At 38.3% G+C, this 16,838-nt stretch overlaps 1 protein-coding gene across 2 annotated transcripts in view; it reads right to left on the bottom strand.

Moving 5' to 3' along the window:
* Positions 1-16,838, bottom strand: part of STK32A (serine/threonine kinase 32A) — a 130,978-nt gene that overhangs the window by 63,061 nt on the left and 51,079 nt on the right. For both annotated transcript variants that reach the window (XM_032593137.1, XM_032593138.1), the window contains exon 4: positions 7,482-7,655. In XM_032593137.1, coding sequence (XP_032449028.1) covers positions 7,482-7,655 — 174 coding nt within the window. The remainder of the gene's footprint in view (positions 1-7,481; positions 7,656-16,838) is intronic.

Genomic DNA, 16,838 nt, shown 5'->3' with positions numbered 1-16,838 from the left:
TGAATCTGGCCTTAGTACACTAACTATATGATATTAGGCAAGTTATTCAACTCCTTCATAGCACCGTTGACTATCCAATTAGACCAAGTATATAAAATGCTTATTATCACGGTGGCCAGTGGTATGTGAACAATAAATGACAGCTCTTCATAAGTCATTAAGAAGATGATACATGTACTTTGTAGTACACATTAAATGGTTAAAAACTGTCGGTGAACAGAAAGGAGTAGGCACCTTTTGAAATTAGAAAAACATCTCTCTAGTTGAGTCACTCCCATAGGTTTCAGAAAGCTGGGGATGTCACTAAGTTGGCAAGTTCATTCATCTGTCACTCAGTGATCATTGACTAAAATGATTAGCTTCAGAAAGATCTTAGTTTTTTTTCATCTTAAGAAAATAAAATGTAACTTCCAAGATAGTACAGTGTGTGTGAGTCAGACAAAAAGGGGAAATCTCAGCCAAGAAAGCTCTGCCAGTAACAAACTAAAGACCTTGGTTAAGACAAATACTTTTGGTTCACAACTCAACTGCAAATAAGACCTTAATTGATGAGTATGCTAGTAGCTGTTTATCACTCTTCATTGTCACAGGCTCTTTAGACAGTGCATTTTGGTCATGCCGCCTTCTTGGGGATAAATGAGTGTGTGGTAGAGAGCAAAGAAACAATGAGATCACACGTTGAAGAGCATCCTACCAGGGCTAAGAGGAAAATCATCCTAGACCCTTAGGTATGAAGGGACCATTCCTGATCATTTAGTCAAACCTCCCCACATCTTCCTTGACAAGGAAGTTTGGGGCTATGTTTAAGGTCATAGAAGAAATTGGTGTCAGAATCTGGTGCAATACAACTTCTTTAGAGGAAGTAGGGTGGACGGGCTTTATTGTGATTCCCATGATCCCCACTTCCTGGTGTTTACGTCTTGTATCATCCCCAGCCCCTGAGTGTGGGCTGGTTGTATGGCTTGCTTCTAACCAACGTTATGTAGCAAAGATGATGAGATGTCAGTCCTGTGATTGTGTTCTATTATGTAATGGTCATTCAGTGTTATATGCTCTGCCTTTCTAGCAGACTCACTCTAGAGTTTTGCTCTCCTCACTGAATTTGAAGAAACAAGCTACCATGAGTCCTGCAGCCACAAGGAAATGAATTCTGCCAACATCCTGACTGAATTGGAAGTTGACCCTTCTTTTATTCCTACTTCAATATATCTGTAATCAGAGATGAAATGTTTGCAACTCTTTGCCCTTTTGTAGCTATCTATACAAATTGCCTAATTAGAGTTTTATTGCATTCCTATAGGATTCAGAAAGTAGGGAATATATATAGAACTTGATTAGACTGGGTGGGATAATTTTTACAAAGAGGAAAAAACAATCAAATATTCCCTCACAAATGGTATTTGGATCCACGATGACTTATTCTTGAATTTTCCTGTACAATTCACTTTATTAGTGTGGATTTGTATTTGAGTTGTCTTTAACATCTGACAAGGGAGTGAACACAAATTTGTCTTTGGACCCTAATAATTACTTTCCATCACATTATTCGTTGGAGAGACTGTGGCAATCAACAAATCAAATGGTACTATCTTCATAGGAAGGAATGTAATGAGTTTTATTTTCCATGGTTTCTTAATAAAAGCAAATAATCACTGTGTCTACATTTTAAAATCTTCATTCACTGATTTAATGTAAGTTAGGGAGAATACTGAACTAGAAACTGACCATATTTGGAAACTAATGCTGATTTTCAAGCTATCCTCATGGAAAATGTTTGACTTCTTGCTAATAAGAAAATTATCTAATTACACAATTCAAAATTAATGGTTATTGTGCAATAGGTGTCTTTTGCAACAACTGCAGAAAAGAAAGTTTCTAAAATTGAGGACAAGTAGCTAAGTATTATACATACTTAGGAAACTACAAAAAAGTAATGTCTGTGGATTTAAAAAAATCCACAAAATACAACAAAACCCACTTTATGTCTCTCTGGGAATTTATGAAAGAAACAGGATTAATGGTATTAAAAAAAATAAACTAGACATTGCTGGCAGTAAAGTCAACATGAAGAAAAAATTAAAAACAGAGACCATGCTATGTAAATCAGGGAGATAAGAGTGCTTTTATTCAGCACAGTACAGTTCCACTTATGTGGACTGGACTCTTCTTTCTGCTTTGGTCATTAAAATCCCTTTAAAATCCTCTGAACTCTCAAAAAATATTGTTTTGAGGGCGCCCCAGTGGCTAGGTTGGTTGAGCATCCAGCTTCAGCTCAGGTCATAATCTCGTGGTTTGTGAGTTTGAGCCCCGTGTGGGGCTCTCAGCTGTCAATGCAGAGCCTGCTTCAGATCCTCTGTCCCCCTCTCTCTGCCCCTCCCCCTCTCATGCACTCATGCTCTGTCTCTCTCTTTCTCTCTCTCTCTCAAAAATAAATGTTTATTTAAACAAACAAACATTGTTCTGTAACCCAAAACATCATCTCGTCTGAAGTACTTCAGTCTTTCTCACACATTTTAGCTTCTAGTTGTATGCTGTTCTCTCGTCATTTGGTTCCCTGTGTCCCATCTTGGCCCATGCAGCCAGAGTGTAGACTTAAAGGCAGCGGCCATGCCTCACCTTGTACCATGCTCTCCTCAGAGCCACAATCATGCTTACCGTCAGCAGTATGGAGAATGGTTAAGACCTCTGCATTTCCTTCAATGATGCCTACCTACACTTGCTAGCCATATGACTTTGGGAAAGTTACTTCGTCTGTCTTCCTAAACCACAGTCTCCTTGGCTGTAAAATGGGGACAATGACATCCTCAGCCTCCTGGTTGTGAGCAGATGAAGGAAAATAATTCACAACATGTGTTCTGCAGACCACCTGGTCCCCAGGAACCCCTAAGTAAATGGCAGCCCACTGCTACTCTTCCACATGTAGTTGCTGACTGCTGTGGATAATTCTAATCATCTACCATGTCCAGAAACAAAATGATGGTTCCAGTCTGAAATTAGGAAGTCACATATTTTATATATGCAGATAGGGTTTCCTTGTCTTAGGAATCTACTGAATTTCATTGATATCGTTTCCTTCATCCACACTGTAATAACTCGGAATTCAGGATGGGTCTTATAAACAATTTTCTAAGTAGCCGAAAGATGTTTTGCCTTGTGATCTTAGATTCCATCAAATCCAGTGTAAATTTTATGGATTCTTTTAAAGGAAGATTTTAAAAAGAGAATTGAAGTGCTCACAAGCCTTCTCTTCTATGTTGCTTTCACGCTTTTAACTCTGCCCCATGAGCCCTTGCCTCAGAGTGCCATCATTATGATCCTTTTAACGCCTTAGACAAAGGAACACTGTTTCTCGGTCTTTCGTTGTTACAGACAAATGTTTTTCAAGCCACTTGACAACATTTCAACTTGATATTTGGTACTCTGGAGGCAGAAAGCCACGGTTATTAGAGCACTCTCATAATTAACATGTTTATTTGGTCACTACTGTCTTGAAAAGCCTTAATGATGTTGATGTATGTCCTAATTTTTTCCCAGAACATTTATGGATTTTGCCTGTTGCTCAAGCATAATTATTAATAATGACTCCTTTTATTCTCAGGAGTACCCTGGTTTGGATGACAAATGATATGGATACCCCATGTGATGACTAAGGTAGGTCTGAAATTTTTGGCTTTAATACCTTGTATTTTAATTTTGTCTTTGTTATTCACAAACCTGGCTTTTAGTCAATCATTTGTATGGTCTTGGCAGTGTTCATTCCCTTCTATTTTTGCTGCATGCTGGTTATACAATGAAAAGCAAAACACACATGGCCTAGCTCATGAAGTTTACAGTGTAGTAGAGCCGCAGATATTCATTAATTATACATAAAAAAATGTCACAGCTCCTCAGGAGAGGTACAAAATGCTACGGGTACCTATAAAATATAACACACGGGAGCTGGGGTGGAGCCTTACAGGCAATGGAAATACACCTGGATTATTTTCTGCCCCTAAGAGGATGTCATTTTAATATAGTGCTCAAAATGTCACTGTGTTTGCCTTGCATTCGTTTACCATGGTGAGGGGACACTTCAGTACTAAGAGGCTCTTCTCAGGACAGGCATGAAGGAATAATTGTGTGTGTGTGTGTGTGTGTGTGTGTGTGTGTGTAAAGGGCAAAAGGCAGAAAGTTAATTCTTGGTTTCTATTTAAGTAGTAAAATGATGATGGGAGCAATAAAGAGCAAGGGAGAGAAGTGAAAAATAGCAATGTTTGGGATTACATATAATTTTGACATTTCTGGTTTGTTTTTCTCCTGGATTTCTTTTGGAACACTTTTTTAAGCATAGGGCAAAAATGCTCCAAGAATCTTGACTTGTGATGACAGAAAATGAAGCCCAGAGAAAGAAGGCACAGAACCCAGATTCAAACAGGGGAAGAAAAAAGTTAAAAGGTGCTCATAGCCATGCTGGCTCCCATAGTACCTGTCTCCTTCCTGAGATCTAGAATGTCAGCACCCCAAGCAGATTGTGAGTTGGAAATTCTGGGTCTGCTCACCCAGTTCTGAATGAGCATAAATTCTCTGCGAGGGACACTTTAGACTACAAATATGAAAATTTACTTCTCCGAAAGAATTGAGGGACCAGAAAGTCAGTATGGGAGAAAGTCTGCTTATGAACAGGGTTCCCAGTTACTGACAAAACACCAGGTGTGTTCATTTACTTCCAAGATCCTACATGATTAACTGGCCTGCTTTGTGTTTATCTGTTGCCTGAAGAGCCCATTTCCAGCACAAATAGGTCCTCAGAAAGACAGGAAATTAAACAATGGCTGTCTAAGTATACAGGGCCAAAGCCACACACACACACACACACACACACACACACACACACACACACAGACTGTTCCATAGTGCCTGCATAGAGAATGTATAAATTATGATGATACATCGTAATCCCCAGGCTCTGCACTAATCCACATAAATTTTAGATAAACGTCAATTTAGTGGTTGGCCAGTATTTTATCTAGCCAAAGTTCTGCTAAATTGTAAAGACATAATCCTACTTAAAAACTTAGCAAATTCACCAGAGATTAGAAATAAGACAGTGGCGGTAACATGTTGATTTTTCACTTAATGATGTGTACTTAACACATGTGTGTATTAATGTGTGTCTGATGTGTGTACACATCACATGTGTAATTAATGCAAGTTGGTAGAGCAGACAGAGCTCTGACTTGGGGTTCAGAGACCAAGGTTTAAATCCCGGCAGTGCCATTTGTCACTGGTGTGTCCTTGGCAAATCTTTGAGCCACAGTTTTCTCATCTGTATAGTGGAGATACTGTGATGAAATTTGGTATCTTCCCTGAGTTCTCAGAATTTAATAAGATAATACATGACAGTACTCAGTAGTGCCTGGCATATACTAAGTCATCTATAAATTGAAGTTGCATTGATTGTGTTTAGGTTCAAAATTCTCATAAATAATTGATGATATAATTGTGGGTTTATTGCTGGGTTTTCCATTCAGTTCCAGTGATCTTCGTGTCTATTTTTATGCCAGTACCATACTGTTTTGATTATTACAGCTTTCTATTCGAACTTGAAGTCTGGAATTGTGTTAGTTCAAGTTTTGTTTTCCTTTTTTCAAGATTGCTTTGGTTATTCAGGGTCTCTTGGCTATTTGGTTCCATACAAATTTTAGGACTGTTTGTTGTAGCTCTGTGAAAAATGCTGTTGGTATTTTGATAGGGATTGCACATAATGTGTAGATTGCTTTGGGTAGCATAGACATTTTAACAATATTTGTTCTTCCAACCCATGAGCGTGGAATGTCTTTCCGTTTCTTTGTGTAATCTTAAATTTCTTTCATCAATGTTTTATAGTTTTCAGAGTACAGGTCTTTCACCTCTTTGATTAAGTTTATTTCTAGATATTTTATTGTCCTGTTGTATTGTTTTTGTTTGTATTTGTAAATGGGATTATTTTCTTAATCTCACTTTCTGCTTCTTCATTATTGGTGTATAAAATGCGACAGATTTCTGTACATTGATTTTGTATCCTGCGACTTGACTGAATTAATTTATCAGTTCTATTAGTTTTTTTGGTAGAGTCTTTAGGGTTTTACATATATAGTATCATGTCATCTTCAGGGGGCGCCTGGGTGGCGCAGTTGGTTAAGCGTCCGACTTCAGCCAGGTCACGATCTCGCGGTCTGTGAGTTCGAGCCCCGCGTCAGGCTCTGGGCTGATGGCTCAGAGCCTGGAGCCTGTTTCCGATTCTGTGTCTCCCTCTCTCTCTGCCCCTCCCCCATTCATGCTCTGTCTCTCTCTGTCCCAAAAATAAATAAACGTTCAAAAAAAAAAAAAAAGAAAATTCAAACAGTGAAAGTTTTACTTCTTCCTTACCAATTTGGATTCCTTTTATTTCTTTTTGTTGTCTGATTGCCGTGGCTAGGACTTCTAGTACTGTGAAATGGTTGGAGGTAGAGAGTATAACGCTAAGTGAAATAAGTCAGTCAGAGAAAGACAAATACCATATGATCTCTCTTGTATGTGGAATTTAAGAAACAAAACAACAAAGGGGAAAAAAGGGAGGGAGGGAGAGAGGGACAGACAGACAGACAAACCAAGAAACAGACTCTTAACTATAGAGAACCAACTGACGGTTATCTGAGGGGAAGTGTGTGTGTGTGTGTGGGGGGGAATGGGTGAAATAGGTAAAGGGGATTAAGGAGTGCACTTACGATGATGAACATGGAGTAATGTATGGAAGCCTTGAATCACTATACTGTACACCTGAAGCTAATATACCACTGTATGTTAACTATCTAGGAATTAAAATTAAAAACTTAATAAAAAATTCTCATATATAAACCAGATGACAACTTAATATCTCTACATCATGGTTTTCTCATATTGAATGTGGTCCAACTGCTCTGATCACTTATCACAAGTTATTATAGAGATCAAGTAAGATACTATATAAGAAATCATCATGAAAACTACCAATGTCTTTACATCACTAAATTCTATTCCTGAGACCAATATTACACTATATGTTAACTAAGTAGAATTCAAATAAAAACTTGAAACGAATAAACCAAGCTACCAATATCTTTACAAATATAAAGCATTACCCTTTTCTGTCCATTGTCTGTTTGAGTTTATAGCAACTTGTGTTATTTGCTTGTTTTCACTTAGCACAGATTCCCCAAATGAAGGAGATACATCCCTATATGTCACCTTTTGTCTAATGCCAATATTCATTGATTCTGGTATTATTATTTACTAACTGTGACCTTGAGTGAATTAAGCTCAATGTGCTCATTTTTTTTTTTAACCTTCAAAATGGGGACAATAAACCTACCTCAAGGGACTGTTACAGGAGTTCAGTGAGGGTTACCTGTCATGTTCAACAAGGACTTTGTTGACGCACCAGGTTGTGCATTCTCTCCTGCACATTAAGTACATTCAAGGCTGTCCCCTTGGACCCAACTGACCTGTGGATGATGCGCTGGCTCTGCAGGTAGTCCAGGGCCATGGCCAGCTCACAGATGAAGAGCTTCACGGTGTCTTCCTGGAAGCGGACATTCTGCTGCAGGTGATAACGCAGGTCCCCGCCCAGCAGGAGGTCCACTACCATGAACATGTCCTCCTCATCTTGGAAGGAGTACCTGGAATAGAATTAGAAATGAAAGTGTATCGAATACATTTACACGCTAAAGAGGCCCAGAGGCAAATCACACCTCATAGGTCAGAACAGAGTGTTCTTGACCGAAGAGTTCAAGCTCTGGGAGCAGATGGTCTATCGCTAGCTCTGTGACCCTAGACCTTCAGTTTCCACATGTAAAAAGGGGAATAATAACAATATCTACCACACTGATCATAGTAAGGAACAAATATAACATTTAATGTCTCCTGCCTGACATATAGTAAGCACTCAGTAACTATTAGCTTACAAAGCTATAAAGCCCAGGAAGTAAAGAAAACTCCACTCATCCATTTACCAGTAACAATCAGATCCTAACCACACTATTGCAGTAGGTCCATAAAATATGAATTACAAGGTGTCCTGGAACCATTCTCATTCCCATTTTTCCACACGATCAACTTCATTACCCAGCAACATTATAACAAATCATGTACCACATTAATGATAAGAAAAAGATATAAAAGGGCAATAAAAAAGTAAATGCATGGTACAAGGAAGTAATTCACTCAGTCTTTGGGATGGGGAGGTAAGGGAAAGCTTCTCAGCAGAAGTAAGACCTGAGTCACATTTTGAAGGATGGTGACAGTAATAACCACAAAATAAAGCCAGTGCCACTGATGTCTCCATTAAGTCACTTCCCCAGGGCAGGTGCTGAAGCCTTCTACAAGTGGCACCCCCAAAATGCTTCTACAAGTGGCACCCCCAAAATGGTCCCCAAAATGTTGGTCCTAAGCTCCTATTTTACAGATGAGGAAATCAAGGCCCAGTAATTTGCACAATGTCAAACACCTAATAATACATGGTAGAGGTGAAGAATTCTCCGGGTCCAAAAGTAAAATTTGACAGAGAAAAATAGCCCATATTAAGCACAGGCATGGGAAGGAAATAGTGTGAGTGGGGAAAAGAAAATAGTTTGGGTTTGCTTTAACAGCAGGTATGATGGCGCAGCTTGAGCCTAGAGAGGAACACACCGGGCAGATCCCATGACAGGTGCCTGTAAATGAGGCTGTAGGCGTCAGGATGACATTGAAGAGTTTTAAGCAGGACATAGAATCAGGCATGGACTTCACACTTGAAAGAGCATGGGGTGGAGAGTTCGAAAGAGGAAATGAGACACAGGAGAGGGGGACCGGCCTCTGCTGTTTGCAAAGAGCCTCTTGTAAAAATGCATTCCTGCTGCTATGATTTGTTTTGTTTCCTTCAAAGCACAGACATGGTTTCTAGGCACAATAAAGCTCTCTGTATCAGCACTGTTTTGACATGTTTCTTTTGACATAATGTCACTGAGATCACATTTCCAAGTTTTATTTGAATCAAAGAAGTGCCTGCTAGCAGTGCCCAGGGATGCGGACTAATTCCTAGTGACAAATTCTTTGCTTAGGAAAGAAATGTAGAATATCAATCACTTGAAGAACCATACTTAGTATTTTTTATTCTTCATAACATAATGATCATTGTGCTAAAGAAGGAGGGAACGTGCAAGGAAAAGAAACAAGAGAAACTCAATGAAGCATTAATCTGAGGCAGTAACAATTCTAATGGAGACTAAAAGTCCCTCATGCTTACTGGTCCAATGAACAAAATTTTGTTTACCACCAAAGACTGATTCACAAGGAAGATGACAGAAATTAAGCCCTTGGGGAGGGAGTTTAGACAGAAACACAGGAAGTGCTTTGTAAAAATCTGACAACGAATACTTTTTCATATTGTCTTTTGGAAATGATATTGTTTACCTCAGTGTCATGACTTGCTGGTCATCCCTGCTGTAGGTTTAATGAGCACCAGAAAAGATGCCTGGATCCCTGCCATCTGGTTCACACTGCTTCCCACTGCACTACTACACATTGTATTTGTTGTGTTTTATAGGTCTTCCAGTAAGTAACGATGTGCTAATTAACATCTAATCGTGCCTGGGACCTGTTGCACCTTGGGCTGCTCTCAGTTAATGAAACAGAAATGATGATCCCTCATGTGATATGAGCAAGTCTGTTGGGTTAGGAGACAAGTGGGGTAGGGGTGGTAAGATGGGCGAGGCCTGGGTATCAAAAAAAGGAGAAGAGAGCACTAGCCATAAACATAACTAGATGCCAAGGGAAACAGCCTATATGGACAGGCTAGCACACAGGTCAGCTGTTGACTGTTCGGCTCCCCATGGGAGGCAGGTGGAGGTGAGAAACCGAGCGACATACCTAAGGACTCCTCTCCCATCACTCTGCTTAACTCTAAGTAGGGGCGATGATATTATTAAATTCGCCCTGATGAACAAACTGCTTTTACGGAGACTTGAGTTATTTTTATTTCAAGAACAGACTGATAAAGGTGCCAGGCATGGCGAGTTAGCAACAGTGTTCTACTGTGCAAGGGATTATTAATCAAAGAAAGAAGAAGCCCAGGCAAGAGGCAACATGCTTCCTTTGTCCAGTATGAATATAAATTTATTTAATCATGGAGTCAGTTTGCCTGTTAAAAATCATCTTTCTTGGGGTGCCTGGGTGGCTCAGTCGGTTAAGCCTCCGACTTCGGCTCAGGTCATGATCTCACAGTTCGTGAGTTCAAGCCCCGCGTCGGGCTCTGTGCTGACAGCTCAGAGCCTGGAGCCTGCTTCGGATTCTGTGTCTCCTTCCCTCTCTGCCTCTCTCCCACTCGCGCGTGCGCTCTCTCTCTCTCTCTCTCTCAAGAATAAAAATGTTAAAAAAAATTTTTTAAAAATCATGTTTCTCCTGCAGCATATGAGATCTGAAGCCCTTCAGACAGATCTTAAAAACTCTCAGAGAAAGGGAAGATAAGTATTTGATTTTCCAGAACCATATCCAGGAAAATAGGTGGGAATGATACAGTTTGGTGATAACTAGAATATGCAAGTTCATTTCGTAGTCTGGTATTTATTAATAAAAGAGTGAGAGCTTTCTTATGCCTTGCCCATTTATCACAGAGACTCGCTGTTGCATTTTTATGACTTTCATTTCTTAGCCGACAGCTCCAAAATTATTAAGTCTGGTCCCAATGAATGTGAAATGCCTTGCAGGGCACTCACTGGAATAAGTGCAGGGCACTACACTGGAATATGTAGCAGAAGGCTACCACCTAGTCAGCCCTGTTCCATCATGTTTGACCCAGACAACTACAATAGCTCTTCCTAGGTCTCTCTGTACAACCTTGGACCTCCCCAATCCATTCTCTACACCCTAGTTCTATTTTTATGTCATGAGTCTTGCATCATCCCACCTCATAAAGCCCTTTCACCTCTTTCCATGGTCTGTAGGATCCTGCATGGTCTGTCTCGGTTTACTTTTTCAGACTTCTCTTTAGATCTTTCTCTTCCATTCCTCCCCTACTAGTTCATTCTCTCTTCAGCCTTAGAAGACTGTGATGTTGTGTGGCTCACGCCTATCTTCATGATGTTGTCACTGGCCTGGTTCTTTTCTCTTCATCTTTCACCCTGAGCCCAAGTGACACTTCTTGCAGAGACATTTCTGACACTCCATATTAAATCAGGTCCTCCTGTTATATTCAATACCATATTCTTGTTCACAGAATTTAGCATAATTTGAAAATATTTTCTTGTATGCTTTTGAATTGAATGTCTTCATTCCCACAATGCCATCAGGATGCAGTCCTGCTTTTACTCATCCTTGACTCCTTAGTACCTGGACACTGCCTGAAATGTACCCTCTATAAATAGTTGTAGAGAAAAATAAAAAGTTAATAAATGAACTGAAGAAAGGAAGGAGATAAGGTTAAAACACAAGTTTTGGGTGTGTCTGATATACATTCCCTAGGTTCTATTTTTAGAAATTAGCATGGTTACCAATTAAGTTCAAAGAAGTCACTCATATGCCTAAAGGTGTCTCATGGAAGCCATCTTGAGGTAAACTGGAATCTGAGCTTTGGAAGAGATCTAAAATATTTCCAATGCAGTGTTTTTCAAATTGTGGCTTATAACCCATTAATGGGTTGTGAAATCAGTTCTGTGGGTTCTAACAAGCACTTTTTTTGAAGAAATAAAGTAGACTGTAAAGCATAGGAAAAAAATGTTGTTAACATGGACGACTAAACATTGTCTATGAAACTTTTGTTTTTGTGAATATAATGTGCGTCTCTGTGGGTATATCTACTGGGTTGTAATGAAAAATATATTTCTTTCTAGGGGTTGCAGTCAAAAAAGTTTGAAACATGTGACCCTAGGAAAACCTGCTGCTTAAGGCCAAATCCCTATTCAGACTCTACCTGAGCAAGGGTCAGTTCTGCTAGCATTATCTAGAAAAGCAAGGGAAGTGAATTCCTGACATTAGTTATCACTTCTAAAAGTTCTCAGGTTTTGGAGAAAAAAAGATAGCGATTTATTCATCAAAGGAAGAATTAATTAAAAACACAAAAAATACAGTTAGAAAATATGTGTCATTACGGTTGGGCTTAAATATCACATGTGAATTTGGAGCAAATCTGTTAAACGAAACAAACTCAGAGAAGATATCTGCACATTGGTAGTAATTTTACGTACCATGTGGCAGAGTATATTAGATATGATATTTATAAAGTAATTAGCATAAAACATGGCACATAACATAGTAGTAAAGAACATGGCCCTGGGGCCAGACTGCTTGTGTCCAAATTCCAGGTCTTCCTCTTAATGTCTTTATAACTGGAACAAGTTAGAAAAGCCCTCACCATCCCCATGTATAATGGTACATACCTCATAGGGATATCGGGAAGATTAAGCGAGTTAATATATATTAAGTACTTAAAACAGTGCCTGGAAGATAGCTTGTAATGGGTAACTGTTAGCTCTTATTTTAATTACCTTTCTCTTTCCATCCATGAATATCAAATATAGCTCTGGTATGAAGCAGATTAATTTTATGCAGCTGTTTCCTATTATTTTATAAGAGGCAATTATATGAAGACATTTACTGCCAATGGTCTAAGCAACATGGTTCCCGTTAATTGAACTTTTACCATGTGTCTGATACCATGTTAGGTACTTTGTGTGTTAATACATTTAATTGTTACTACAAACATATGAGGTAAATAGTATCATTTCCCCATTTTTATTGATCCTAAGGAGTCACGTTTAATCCTCAAAAAAAAAATAGCAAACCAAATCCATCAACATACTAAAAAAATTCTACACCATGGCCAAATGAGATTAACACCTGGAAATCAATTAATATAATACAACATATTAATAAAATAAGGGACAAAACATATGATCATCCCAATAAATACAGGAAAAGCATTTCACAAGATACAACACTGATTCATGATAAAAACTTTTAATGAACTTGAAATAAAATAGAGCTTCCTTAATCTGATATAGGGCATCTGTGATAAAACCTACAGTGACCATGATACTTATTGGGAAAGACTGAATGCTTTACCCCTAGCATCAGAGGGAAAGCAAAATCATCTGCTGTCACTTCTATTTAGTGTAGTAATGGAAATTCTAGCCAGTGTAACTAGCTAAAAGAAAATAATAATAATAGTAATAATAATAATAATGATAAATCAGTAAAAGACATACATATCAGAAAGGAGGAAACAAAACTACTTTTAATCACATACAACATGATTCTGCATAGAAAAGCATAAGGAAACCATGAAAAACTATTAGAAAAAATAAAATACGTAAGGTTGCAGAGTACTAGATTGATATGCAAAAATCAATTATATTTTTCTAAATAAGCAATAAACAGTATGAAAATGAAATTAAGTACAACTGCATTCACAAAAGTTTCAAAAACAATAAAATGCTTTGGAATAAATTTAGGAAATTTTGTACAAGACTTTGCTTAGGAGAATTAAAGAGTTCTAAATAACTAAATACTCCATGTTCATGGATTGAAAGACTCAAATATTGCTAAGATTTCAGTTATGCCCAAATTGATCTATAGAATCAAGGCAATTCCTATCAAATTGCCACAAGCTTTTTCTTTCTGCATAAATTGACAAGCAGTTCCTAAAATTTACGAGGAACAGCAAAATATCTAGAATAGCCAAGATAATTTTGAAGAGGGAAAATCCAGAAGACTTTACCTTTCCAATTTCTAAATGTCCTATAAAGCTATACTTGTTAAGACAGTGTGGTACTGCTATAGGATAGACATATAGGTCAATGGAACAGAATTATGAGTCGAGAGATAAAGTTTCATAGTCCATTGATTTTTGGCAAAAGTACTGGGAAAGGAGAGTTGGTTTAACAAATGGTGCTGGGACATTAAAAAATTAAAAAATTAAATGAATCCATCCATTAAAAAATTGATGAATTAGACATTACCACAGTTCAAAACTTTTGCACTTCAAAAGACACCATTAAGAAAATGAAAAGGCAAGCAACAGAGTAGGAGGAAAGATTTGCAAAATATATAACCAATAAAGAATTATATCCAGAATTTACAAAGGACTATTACAACTCAATAATAAGACAAGCCAATCAAAAAATGGGAAGAGACATGAACAGATATTTCACTAAGGAAAATACACATGAAAAGATGGTCAATATCATTAGGAAGTAGAAAAATGGAAATTAAAATCACAAATGTCATGCCTATCTGAATGGCTACAATAAATAAGAGATGATAAGAAATGTTGGTTTAGGATGCAGAGAAAAGGGAACCCTCATACACCTGTGGTGAAATGTAAATGGTGCAATCACTTTGGAAGGCAGTTTGTGTGTCTCTCAAAAAGTTAAACATAGTACTACCATTTCACCTAGCAATTCTACTCCAAGATATCTAAGCAAGAAAAGTAAAACATATTTCCATGAAAAGACCTGTACACAAATATTTGTTGCAGCCTTATTTGGAATTGCCAAGAACTAGAGAAAAGCTAACTACTCATTAACTGGTGAATGGACAGACAAAATGAGGCATATTCATCCAGCGGAATAGATTTCCGCACTAACGAGGAATGAGCCACTAGCACATTCTATAACACGAATGAGCCGCATGAACATAATGCTTTGTGAAAAGGAGCCTGGCACAAGAGATTACTTATTTGTAATGTCACTTACATGAAATTGCCATAATGGGCCAATGTATAGATACAGAGAACAGATTAGTAACTGCCTGGGGCTCAGGGTGGGGCATGGGATTAACTCTAAATGGGTACAAGCAATCCTACTGGGAGGATGAAAAGATTTAGAAATCAATTTATAGCAATTATTGTACTACTCCCTAAAATTGCTAAAGATCACTGAATGGTTCCCTTGAAATGAGTGAATTTTATGACATGTAAAATATACCTCAATAAAATTGTCACTTTTAAAAGGGACAGCGAGTACAGGAAAAAAGGATGATGGTGTAGAGAAGTTATATATTTGTTCAAGAATCACACGTTAGGAAATTGTGGAGGCAGGATTGCATCCAAATCCACACAATTAACACACATACGGTGTGAACAAGAGCCAGTGAAGTTCACGAAACAAAAAGTATCCAAAGCTTACCATAAAATCCTGCCAGGGAATAGAATAATTATTTAAATGCCTTGGGGCGCCTGGGTGGCTCAGTCGGTTAAGCGTCTGACTTCGGCTCAGGTCATGAGCTCTCAGTTTGTGAGTTCAAGACCCACGTTGGGGCTGTCTGTGCTGACAGATTGGAGCCTGGAACCTGCTTCCGATTCTGTGTCTCCCTCTCTCTCTGTCCCTCCCCTGCTCACGGTCAGTCTCTCTCTGTCTCTTAATAATAAATAAACGTTAAAAAAAATGTAAATGCCCTTCGAGTCAACTTCCAGAATTCAATTTGTATGCCTCTTGGGTAGTCTCATTCCACTGGTGGGATGTTTGTGATCATTGGCCAGGCATCTCCATAGAAGAGTTTTTAAGAACCAATGTTGTCCTGTGCACCCAAATGATAGAACAATTAATCTGTGTTTTTTTAAGACTCTGAAGGGAGTACTCACAGTGGGCTTTTCACAGTTTGGGAAGAGCATTAGCTTTTGTGAGAAGAGCTCCATCAGGAATGGGTCAAGTGGAGGTTAGGGTACACTGTCCCAGTCGTTAAGTATGGATCAGAATTTTAAAATGTGTCTTTGGAGCAGTGGCCCATCCTATTTCTCCTCTTGTGGCTCTGTAGCAATTTTCCTAAGTGTATCTAGTGTGAAATTCAGGAAAAAAAATAAAACCAAACAGTATTATTTCACCTCATTCATTTGCCATGACAACACAGAAAGCCCAAAGTGTACACAAGCCTGATTTCAGTAGTTGACAGAAACCATACCCAGTTGTTGCTGTGTGTGTGTGTGTGTGTGTGTGTGTGTGTGTGTGTGTGCGCAACTGAAATGCCACAGCATGGATGACAGGCTGGGGTCAAGAAAGATTAATGGTTTGGATAACACTGGAACCAACTCTAGACAACAATGTAAATTCTCTCTGCTACAGATTTAGAGGAAGTGAATTTACAATCCAAATAAGTACAGACAACTTTTAGTCATTAATCTATCAGAGTGAGAACACTTCCATCAAGGTTTGAGGAGAGTAATGGTGGGCAAGGACAGGAAAAATGGATGCTCTCTTATGCTCTGATGGAGGCCAATTTGGTGGAAGCTCCTGTGAAGACATCTTAGAAACATCTCTTCAAAACCAAAATGAAAAAAAACCAAAAAAATCCCACATGGTTTTTGACCCTGTACTTTCGTTGCCAGGAACTTTCACTGTGGATACACTTGAAAAATCATAACACGATTTACTTACAGGAACACTCATTACAGCATATAAAATAAAAAACAATTTGCATGCCTGTCAGTAGGGGAGCAAGTGAATAAATCATGGTAAACTCATACTACAGATGGCGCAAGAATTTAAAAAATGAGGCAGATCTATATATTCTGATCTGAAAAGATTTCTAAGATGTATTATGGCAACAAGGTGAGGAAAAGAGCAATGTTATACTACCATATGCATTAAAGGGCAGATGCTTAGTGAACAGAAAAAGGATATATTTAAAAAAGGATCGACACAAACACAAAAGGAAAATAAAGATATTACACACATATGCTGGTATATGCAACTTCAGAAAAACCTAGCAGTAGGGGAAGAAGATTTGAAATTCATTTATAAAGTGATTTTTCTCTGGCTCATAAGTAGTCTTATAAAGTTCTTCAAGGAAAAACCCACACCTTCCACATCTTCATCAAAACATCGATAAATGAC

This window comes from Lynx canadensis, chromosome A1 (genome assembly GCF_007474595.2).
Source record: "Lynx canadensis isolate LIC74 chromosome A1, mLynCan4.pri.v2, whole genome shotgun sequence".
Taxonomy (NCBI): Eukaryota; Metazoa; Chordata; class Mammalia; order Carnivora; family Felidae; genus Lynx; species Lynx canadensis.
The sequence above is the reverse complement of the archived record's forward strand: the minus strand, read 5'-3'. Positions and strand labels throughout refer to the sequence as shown.